The 11421-nt window shown below is 36.4% G+C and overlaps 1 protein-coding gene across 2 annotated transcripts in view; it reads right to left on the bottom strand.

Annotated features, from left to right (window-relative positions):
- TPR (translocated promoter region, nuclear basket protein) overlaps positions 1-11421 on the bottom strand; it is a 65513-nt gene continuing 54092 nt past the window's right edge. Inside the window, exons 44-52 of one of the 2 annotated variants that reach the window (XM_011291010.4) lie at positions 10954-11138; positions 9457-9525; positions 9249-9343; positions 7289-7395; positions 6020-6115; positions 5737-5893; positions 3413-3531; positions 760-855; positions 1-148 (exon numbers count right to left, since the gene is read on the bottom strand). In XM_011291010.4, the coding sequence (XP_011289312.2) occupies positions 93-148; positions 760-855; positions 3413-3531; positions 5737-5893; positions 6020-6115; positions 7289-7395; positions 9249-9343; positions 9457-9525; positions 10954-11138 (980 nt within the window). In that variant the 3' untranslated portion in view covers positions 1-92. The remainder of the gene's footprint in view (positions 149-759; positions 856-3412; positions 3532-5736; positions 5894-6019; positions 6116-7288; positions 7396-9248; positions 9344-9456; positions 9526-10953; positions 11139-11421) is intronic. The other variant, XM_019821720.3, reaches the window with a different exon arrangement.

Genomic DNA, 11421 nt, shown 5'->3' with positions numbered 1-11421 from the left:
TTTAAATACAAAAAGGTTTTTAATCTTGACAACCATTACACTAAAACAGGCTTGGACAATCTTATTCACAATTATTACAGTTTACAGGATATTTAATTAATATTTCCTCTATTTATTCCTCCTCTCCCTCCCATTGCATGGCTCACACCTATAAGAGAAAAAAATAACCAAACTGAATGCATCTTTTAAGAAGTTAGCTCAAAACTGGAGTATTCACTTACCCTAAGTCATTATAAAAATTGTTTTCAATATCAAATATCTAGGTATATAAATATAAAACTGTGTTAGACATTTGACATCTTCAGTGAAAATTAGTACAATTAGATTATTATTTTCATGACATGAATACAATCTTTAATGTTTACCTTAGAAGACATATTAAAAATTTTAATTTTTTTAACTAAACAAAGTCACAAAGCTTTATTCTGTAGTGTAAGAAGTATAACAATAGGCAGAGATGTAACAAATGACTATCTAGTATTATAACACTTCAGCTTCTCAAAATCTTTACTTTTAATTCAAGGAAGAAATGAATAAATATGAATTCTAAGTACATATTCATTATATACCTATAGTTTACAAATCTTTCTGCAAGAAGCTTACAGGTTAGTAAACATCACATGCTCAATGTGTAATAATTTAATCAATCCTTGAACATTAAAAAAACCTAGATACAGTTGGAAGTTTAAGGATTAGAAAACTTGTTCCGTGTATTACTATCATACATCCTATCATGTAATCAATATGTCAGAAATTTACCTCTCTGTCTGTTAAACTGACGACCACGGACACCTTGTCTCAATGTTGTCTGAAGTCTTACTCGTCTGAAAGGCTTTGGTTGACTACTGCTAGTATCTAAGGAAAAAAAAAAAACGCATTAAAATATAAGAAAGCAGGTTAAAAAATAAGAAAAGCATTTACAATGACAAAATCTAGTTACTAAATGCATGGATAAATGCAGAGGTGTCCATTTGTTTCAGTATTTAAAAGTTGTTTCATTTTTAACAAGGGACATTTAACAAACAAAAGAGTAAAATGTAACAAAAAATTTCCTTATTAAAAAGAGTGCTTGAGGTTTTTCATTCATTCACTCCACTCATTTGATAAATATTCACTTGGTGCCTATCCAGGTATCACTGTGCTAGAAGGTGAGGACTACAATAAAATACCACGTATCAGCTCCCTCAGGAAATAACAGTCCCCTACACTATAATGTGATCATTCTCTGAATCCTCTCGTTTCCAGACACCCCAAATCCAATCATTAGCAAATCTTGCCAGCTCAAATTTATCCCCAAATCTGACCTCTTCTCACGAATTAAACTCTACCAGCCTGTCTCAACATCACTGTCTTAACCCTGAATCAGTACGATATCCTCCAAACTTTCTCCTTCTTTCTGCCCATTACACATTTTCAAATCTCTTATTTACACAGCAGCGAAACTGATACTGTTAAGTCCTTATTACTACTCTGTTTGAAGCCCTCTAAAAAAGCTTCCTAAATCCAGGGCACCCGGGTGGCTCAGACAGGTTAAGCATCTGACTCTTGATCTCACCTCAGGTCATCTCACGATTCGTGAGACTGAGCCCCATGTTGGGCTGCACACTGACAGCACAGAGCCTGCTTGGGATTCTCCCTCTCCCTCTCTCTTTGCCCCTCCCCCACTTATGTGCGTACACACACACACACACACACACTCTCTCAGATCTCTCTCTCAAAATAAATAAATGAACTTAAAAAAAATAAAAGCTTCCTAAATCCATGAAAGCCAAAGCAATTATGATGATCTATTGGGCCTCTCCCCCGGTGCCTCTCTGGTCTTCCTGTGCTCTAACCACATTGGCCTCCTGGCTGACCTTGAATTTACCACACTGCTGTCTTAGGGACTCTGCATCTGCTAGATCTCTCACCTGGAACACTCTTTTTCCTCAAAACTGCACAGCTTTGCTACCTTACCCTTTCCAGGTCTTTACTGAAATGTCATTTTCCTAGTAATGCTTTCTTTTGCCTGGCACATGGTGGGCACTGAAATATTTACTGACCAAATGAACAATTGCTCAGATGAGGCGGCTTAGTGTTTTATATTACCAAAAAATGTAGACATCCTAATTTCATAGCATACTATATAAGGGAACAAAAACCCTATCTTCTTATGCAAGCCCTGGTAAGATATAACTAGTGCCCATTCTACAGTTGAAAAGAATTCTCATGGGACATTAGAATATAATTGGAGAAAGAGCACTTCAGTAATTCTATTATTAATAATTCTGATAATTATGATACTTGAGCCCTGTGGACTGTAATGCATTGAGTTATATAGTTTATATACATTTCTAATTTGACTACAAGATTAATTATGACCATCCATACTTCATAATAAAATAAATGTGCAGGCATTTAAAGTTACTAGCTGTTAAAAGGGATCTGAGCCTTGGGATGTTGGCTCATCGGTTGATGTGTCAGAGGAAAGCAGCTGATAGGCAGAAAAGATCTTGAGATAGTAAAGTCCCATAACTGAAAAAAGCAATAACTGAGCAGATCTTCCACAGAACATGAAGGTTCCATGGCAGAATTTGAGAATTACTGCTATAAACAAGTCAAAATAAAAATAATCAGAGTGGATGATGGGTACTATATTTCTTCAATAATAAAAGTAATTCCGTACCTAAAAACTGTAAGACAGACAAGTTAGTACAGTGTATTATTTTAAAAGTGGAGTCCCTGAAGCCAAACTTCTTGAGTTTGCATCCTGGCTTGCCCATTATTTATTAGCTATGTACTATGGCAAAGTTATTCAACATTTCTGTGCCTCAGTTTCCGTATGAGTGATTACCATGTTGGTTTCATGTGAGAATTAAATAAATATATGTAAAGGGCTTAAACATGGTCTGATACACATAAGCGCTCAATAAATGTTAATTACTTTTTTAAGGATACCAGATAAATAGTTTTTATTGTAGGAAAGATACATAAAATAGCCTTTTTCAAAGTTAATGTCATGTACTTGAAAAGAAAGCCAAACTTTGAAATTATTTACATCAGTAAATTTCAAATATTTTTTGAGCAACAGACCTCCTACCCTTCAACTCTTCAAATCCAATCTCATGTCAGAACTCCCAAATGTAGAACAAATAACATGAAGCTGCTTTGTTTTCAAGAGGCAGGAGATGTGAAGTATTGCTCCCTAGCTTCCTTCCCAGTAACCAATCCCTCACAGCCCTGCTGCACCTCCAGGACAACCAGGTCTTTAATGTACCTGATGTCTCCTTTAATGAAATACAATCTCCATTTTAAATAAGGCATTTTAAACTCAGGGAAAAAAGAGAATTATCAATTTGTTACCGATAAAATTGTCTTTTGCAAACAAGTTTGATGTATCGAAGTTGTGCTGTATTCAAGAGCAGGAACTTACCTACAGAAGAACTGGAAGGAGGATCCTGACTGGTGGAAGGAAGATCTGACTCATCAGATGCCTGAACAGGTTCTTCTTCCTGCTGGCTATCAATTTCTAGGCCTGCTTCTGAACTAATACTAAGAAAGGAAAATAAAAATTGATTGGTAGAAAATACAAGCTGATCTTTGAGGTATCCAAAATTGTTCCCAACCTCTTTTTGATATAGTTTATCACTTAAATAACCCCAAGTTCCCCCTAACTCAAGATTGTAGACTCTGACATTGATAATGGTTTATTTTTTTTTTTTAAGGGGGCAGGGGAAAAGAGAGCTCAAGTTGCTTTTTCCTTATTCCTCTCTCACCAGGACATGTTCCAATTTTAGTTTCTGCTTCCTTTCTTTGTCGTTTTTTTCTTTGACAAAGGATGTGCACATTCTTGACATTCATAAGAGATATTACCGAGATCGTGAAATCTCAAAACAACTTTCTAGGAAAGCAGAGCACTAAAATAATTTACAAGTCACAACTATAAACAACTAATTCACCAGGGGCTCTAGCCCAGATGAGACATGCTGTGGGTATGTGATTTCCTGTCTCAATGGCTATAACTTCACCACTCTCTCTCCCACTCAAAAAAGCACATCAAAACGCAAGGAAGGGAGGTAACAATACAAAAGCACTTTGAATCTGCTCCAGTATTATCATCTGCAAATTTTAGTACAGTCATTAGTAATAATGTATGATGTAATGAATGTATGATGTATGAAAGATGTCTTTCATAACTATGTGTTGAAGTTGAGAAGTGCTAATGAAGTGTAAAGTGCATGGGGCTGAAGTCAAGGGTCAAATCCAGTCTAAGCCAGTTACCAGTGGCCTAAGCAAGTTATTTTAACATGCTCTGAGTCTGGGCTTCCTCATTGTAAATTGGAGATAATACTTTGTAGAGATTTTGTGTGAGTCAGAAACGACATATATAAAGCAACTTGTATACATGGTATGAAATTAATGACAGCTAGTATTCCCAGCAGGGTGTATAACCTCAAAATTAGCAGCACTGTGTTACAGCATATTAATAAGCCTGCTTTTTCTCTCATATGCTAGAAGTGGCCTATAATTATGCTAAGAAAATACTGCTAAATAAAACAAAATCTTTGAGCTCTACCTAGGAAATCTGGGTGCTAGTTCTAGCTATGCTTCTATGAAGTAGTTCAACTTTTTTATTTTATAAAGAATTAGGTCCTGCCTTGAAAGTTAAAACTTTTCCAAGACCATGGTCTAGTGCTTCTTTGCATTAAATTACTGTACTCCCTCTGGGGTGCTGGGTGGTTCAGTTGATTAAGTGTCCAATTTCAGCTCAGCTCATGATCTCATGGTTCTTGAGTTCAGCCCCGCATTGAGTTGACAGCTCAGAGCCTAGAGCCTGCTTTGGATTCTATGTCTCCATCTCTTCTCTCTCTGCCCATCTCCCACTCACACTCTCTCCCTCAAATAAACGTTAAAAATTTTTTTTTAAATAAATTACTCTACTCCCTTGACTTAAAAAATACAGATGATGTGTCATGAAATACTTTTGTTAAACTTTGTTTATAACTGATGTATTAAAAAAACTGTTGTCAGGTCTTAAAAACTACTAGAAGTTTCTCATTTTTAAGAAGTCAGTATTTCAGACATCAAGTTCTAAATGCACATAAAGAATGAATAAATGAGGTTCACTCAAGAGCCCACTACAAAATGGAAAGTGAGCCATTTCCAAATTTTCGCAGAAAGACTTCTTACTTAGAGAAAAGTTCAAGCAGCTACATTAATGCAAGGGTACCAGGGACTTTAAAGAAAAGACTGTTCTAGAATACATCACGTAATTTTCAGAGAGATAAACATTTTATTTTTTTTTTTTATTATTTTTTTTTTTTTAATTTTTTTTTCAACGTTTATTTATTTTTGGGACAGAGAGAGACAGAGCATGAACGGGGGAGGGGCAGAGAGAGAAGGAGACACAGAATCGGAAACAGGCTCCAGGCTCTGAGCCATCAGCCCAGAGCCCGACGCGGGGCTCGAACTCATGGACCGCGAGATCGTGACCTGGCTGAAGTCGGACACTTAACCGACTGCGCCACCCAGGGGCCCCAGGGAGATAAACATTTTAAAAATTACTTGTCTGCTGCAGTAACATCCAAGTCCTAAAATATATTACTATATGAAAAAATCAGTCTTCCAAAATGTATAGCTTGGTTTATTTTTGTAATGGGATGCTACTGAAAATACAGCGAAACCCACTGTCTCCTGGCTAAAGGAAAACAAGTGTAAAAGTCTAAAGCAAGCAAAAATTATAAAGTAAACCCTTACCCTTCAGATTCTGCCTCCACAAATACTTCATCTCCATCATCACCTGTTGCTGTTTCATTTGTTGTGGATAAAGTGCCAGTGGACGTTGTCACCATTGGAACCGACTGAGAGGCGTGCTCTGAAGCATCAGAGGTGGTACTCTCAGTAAATACGGTCACTTTAAAATGAAAAGAAACGACAACTTTAACTTGGTGGCTTACCAAATCTTTAGCCAGAAGATGTCTCACAGGTTCCCATTTTACCAAGAATGCACATAATCTACCAGTCTGCCTGTGATACTTACCAGGGGCTGCCACTTGTAGAGGTGTGGTGGGAACACTTCGGCCACCTGACTCTTCTTCATGAGCTAGGAAGAGGGGTGTTTCATACATTCCTAAACCTAAAGACAATTCTAAATATTAATGAATGATTGAAAAAACATAAAACTGTCAATATGCTAGGTATCTGAAAGAAAAAAAATGAATCAGTGGAGACACACAAGTTTGCTGTAGCCCACTTATTTCGCACATCAGGCAAAAATCAGTCTCTCAAAATGTAAATGTAACTGAAACACATCCTTTAAGTTCACAGACACTCAGAAGCCTTTAAAAAAGTACCTAAGATGCTAGTCCTGTGATTTCATATAAGCTAACTTTATGGAATACCCAACTAAATCAGGTCCTATGTTAGAATCTACTCACCAAAACTACAAGATATGACTCTTCCCCTTTTTGTTAAAGAAACTGAATTTCAAGGAGGCTAATCAACTTTCCCCAAGTTGCAAAACTAGTAGGTGGTAGCATTCCAATTTAAGCCTAGACCTGACTTCCAAGCCTAGGAATTGTCCTACAAAATAAAAAATCATATAAGATTTGAATTTATATAAAAGATACAGTATATGGCTTATATGAGGGTTGTAGATTAATCCTTTATTTTGGGCTTATAAAAGTAGTATGCTTTCCTTATTCACTTACAAAATGCCATACAGCTTACCACAAATATAGTTGGTTATATGGATGCCGACTGAGGAATAAAAGGTAATTAATTCCACAAAAAGCATAATTCATGTTTAACAGCCAACTAGTATTACTTAACTTAGGGGTCATTTTATGCCACATATTTTACACATTTTATCTTTCTTACTTTCAATGTCAGTAGACAATATCTAATTAATTTTATATCTTTAACTAGAAATGTAAAGTACCAAACTAAACATAAAACAGGCTGCATTCCCTCCAACAACTTTAAAATGGCTCATTGTACCTATGTTCAACAAATATTCCTAAATAGTTAGTACATGTATGACACATAGGAGCCAGAAGAAATAAAAATGTAAAATCTAGTCCTTATACTCAAAGATCTGAGAACTTTGTTGGAAAGGTAAGATTTATATGTAAGGCAACATTTAACAAGTAGTAAATACAGCTTTTCCCAAAAATCTGCAGAGGAATTACTTAGATATCAATTTTTTAAAAAAGTTTATATTTGCTCACTTAAAAAAAATCACATCAGAATAGCTTATTACTTGAATACGTGCAAATCCGGAGATCTAAGCATTTATTTATCTATTTACCTCCTTGAGAAGCAAGCTGGCCAAGATCAGAGTGACTTGAACTTGTCTGTGGCATATCTTCAGGTGGCCCAAACCGGAATCTAGGAACACCAGCAACCTGTGGGGAGCTAAATAGACAAAAATGAATTTAAGATAAAATTTAAAGTTACTTTGTTTAAATCACAATGATGGGAAACAATATAGAAGGAAGAATAAGCACAAAGTAGGAAGAAAACAGATTAGAAATAAAGTTGATTACAGAAATCCTTACAAAAATATTTTCAAAATATCAGTTGTCAATGAATTTAGTAGTAAGATTACATGTGATTTATATATATTTAATTTATCAGTAACTTTCAGCTCTCCTGAACTATGCCTCACATTTCCTGAATCTACTGGATCTCTATCTCCACGTAGATACACTGAAAACAACACAAATCTAAAATGAGAAGTACCAAAAAAAAGAGAATGAAGTCATGAGACAAAGTCTTGTCTTGGTTTTTCACTGTTGAGTCATAGATAAGTCACCTCTAGCCCACTTCCTCTCCGAAAGAGCTCATCACACGCCTCCCAAGGTCTAGAAAAAGTCTAGACCCTGTTAGATGGCTAGAAACTTGTCTTCCCCTTGTGCCCACGCCTCACCCTACCCTTCCACCTTGTTTCACTAGCCAGCCACTAATGTTTATGGATTATTCCTCTGTGTTACTCTTAAATCTATTTTCTTTTCCATGTCAACACTATTGCTTTAGTTAAGGATGTTCTCTTTCAGGTGGATTGTTAAACTTATCTTCATAAAATTATTAGAAGCTTGCATTCTGACCTATGCAAGAATCTGCTAACTGGCTGTCACTCAGAACCAGCTTACTGGAGGAGTCTCTTTCTGATAGGCTGACTTCCAGAAGGGAAGGGCAGACACTGATCAGTTGGCTTGGAAAAGTGTGTTAACCAAGATGAGTTATGGTTAATTGAGCAAGTTTAAAATAGGTTTTGATGGGCATATATTATATGGGCATATATTTTCCCAAGTCTCTGGAACTTTTTCATTCTGGTATTCAAGTACATCCTATTATGCACCTAATACTTTAGCTACAATTAAACGAGTACTTTCACATGGAAAGCTTTTTTATCCTTTAAGAGAAGTGGTTGGGCTCAAGTTAACACAGGTCCTAGAGCCAGAATGACTGGTTCGAAATAATAAATTGCCATTTTCTTGCTGTCTGTTAATATCTCTGTGCTTCCTTATAATGTAAAACAGCAACAATAATGGTGTCTAGGCTCATAGCTATAAAGATTAAATAAACAGATTCATGGAAATGCTCAAAAGTGGTAGGTAATTCTTTTCCAAGACTCAATTCAGTCTTGTCCCCATTAAGTCTCATATTCATTTCCCCTAACTTCTTTGTATTAAAAAGCCTATTGCTTATCCTTTTATTCTCCTAGACTGAATAGGCGACAATTAGTTTCCTCATATGCTTGGCTTTTGAAATAATGCCATCCTTCACGATCACTGCCATTACCAACACCTTCATCAACATCTGCAAGGCATTTACTACATACCAGGTAATATTCTAACCATGTTAGTATAAATCAGTTCATTTAATTCCCACTTCTATGGTACTAACTACCGTATTATGCCCATTAGTAAAATGAGAATAGAGAATAGAATAGAGAACCTAAATAACCTGACACAGCTGGCAAGCAGTACAGCTAAGTTTCAAACCCAGGCATTCTGACTCCAGAGGCTGTGTTCTTAACCACTGTTATAATGCCTTTAAATTTCAAATTCCTAATGGAAGCAACTATATTTCATTCACCTTTATATCATTTTCCCCAACACTACATCCTCAGCCCTCCTACCCCAGTGCTCAGGACACAATTAGAAGACTCAATAAGTAATGAATCACTCAAATATAAACAAACTGACAGGGAAAAAGGAAGAATATGATTAGTTACAAAATATGTTTCTCGTTCATTAACTTACTGAATTGCTTCAGCAAATCCATCAGTGCGATGTGGTACCACAAGAGTTGGAGTACTGGGAACCGTTCTGTCCTCATCATCAAAAAAGTGCTGCTGCTGAAATGAAGGCAGAAAATGGGAATCAACAGGCACGACAGAAACACATGTATGGACTACGTAAGTATGTGCTGAACAAATGAGTCACTTTCGCATAATGGGTAGATAGTTACCATGCCACCTATTCCCGGAGTCAACTGAAGCCCACGTCCTACAGACTGCCTCCGAGTCATCTGAATTCTCTGTGTCAAGAAGGGAATTACATTTGTTTTAAGGAATCAGGCAATGAAACAAGAACCAAATACCAATAGATACAGCTTATTACACTGATCATAACAGCACTGAAATGTTAGTATATAATGTAACCACCAGGGTATCTTTTCAGGAAAAATTGCTTATATTTGCACTAAAGAAATCAGTTTTAAATAGCGATAAATTTTTAAATGTACAGACTGTAATACTGACCAACAAATACTTTATTAACCAAAAGACAAAATATTAACCAATATTTAAAACCAATCTCTGGGGGCGCCTGGGTAGCGCAGTCGGTCAAGCGTCCGACTTCAGCCAGGTCACGATCTCGCGGTCCGTGAGTTCGAGCCCCGCGTCAGGCTCTGGGCTGATGGCTCAGAGCCTGGAGCCTGTTTCCGATTCTGTGTCTCCCTCTCTCTCTGCCCCTCCCCCGTTCATGCTCTGTCTCTCTCTGTCCCAAAAATAAATAAACGTTGGAAAAAAAAAAAAGTTAAAACCAATCTCTGATCCTATTTTATTTGTATGTAGCTAATTTACTATTTCCTTAATTTAAGACATTAGGGAATGTGCCTTTGGATCTTAAAGCTTAATTATTCTTTGTAGCTCAAACAGCAATATGGTCTTCACATAAACTGTTGCCCAATTTAGGCAATTCTGAATTGGTAGATTTGGTATATATTGCAGGATCCATACACAATCCATTAAGGCTATATTTTTACCTAATGAGGTTATCTTCATCTGTGGTATTTTAGAAGAATCTACACCTGACAGTTTTCAGTACACCATAATGTAGCGTAAGAGTCAAGTTAGATTAGTAAGAGCCTTTGTAGTTTTCCTGCTGTTTCTGTAAGAGTTTCTGATTAAGAGATGTTCAACCCTATTACAAAGAGTGCTACATGCTAAGGGTCATGAACACTATCATTAATTAGGAAAATGGAAATTAATATGTATGAATGAAACAAAAGAAGAGAAAAAAATGTTCTGTTAAGCAGAATAGCAATTTCCTTTTGAAGAAAAAACATGCGCACCATAGAAAAAGAAACCTTCAAAATACATGGTGGTCTGCTGCTAAAATAAAATTTACTTTAATTAAAATCCCAGAAACCCTTTTCCTTTTTTTAACCTTTAGAAAAAGTGACCAGACCTTTATTTGTTATGACTGTAACCATTTCAATTTATACACAACTTTTAGTAAGCCTTGCCTTTCTAAAACTTGCTTCACTTATGAAGTAAATTACTGCCATATTTTAAGGAAAAGAAGTAAGAGATTAGTTTCAGTTCAAAAAACTTTATAAAAATATGCTAAAACGTTAAAAAGTTCATTTAACTTCTGGAAAAAATTGTATCTAACAGAAAGGAGGAGAGATAAAGCCAAGATTTTTTAGTTTATTTTTCAGATTGACCAGTACTTTTAATACCTGAACTGGTGGTCCCAATTCTTGAGGTGGAGCATGAATGGTCAGGCGTGGGGGCAGAGGGTGTGGAGGGCGTCTCGGAGACTGAGGTGCTCGAGGAGTCTGTCTTTCAGATGCTGATGATGGCTGTTGTTCTCTAGAAACGTCCTGGGAAAAAGATGGCTCCGCAGTACCTGCATTGCCTTCACCTAGAGGAAAAGAGAAGCTTATTTTGAACTATTAAATTTATCACAGAATAACTTGGACAATCCCTTAGAAGTATAAATTTTGCCACTAGGAATGTTCACCTCACTAATACTTTCAGAAGGAAAGCAGTGAGGTGTGGACAATGGGAGTGCAATTATCAGCTGTGCAGCCTTAGGCAAGTCCCTTAACCCCTCTGAGTCTATTTCTCTGGTTGGTTAATGGAACCAGCTAAAAAATACTTCTGTATTTTCGGTTTCTTAAACTTGTAATTTCAATGTCTTGATC

The sequence above is a fragment of the Felis catus genome, chromosome F1 (assembly GCF_018350175.1).
Source record: "Felis catus isolate Fca126 chromosome F1, F.catus_Fca126_mat1.0, whole genome shotgun sequence".
Classification (NCBI taxonomy): Eukaryota; Metazoa; Chordata; class Mammalia; order Carnivora; family Felidae; genus Felis; species Felis catus.
The sequence above is the reverse complement of the archived record's forward strand: the minus strand, read 5'-3'. Positions and strand labels throughout refer to the sequence as shown.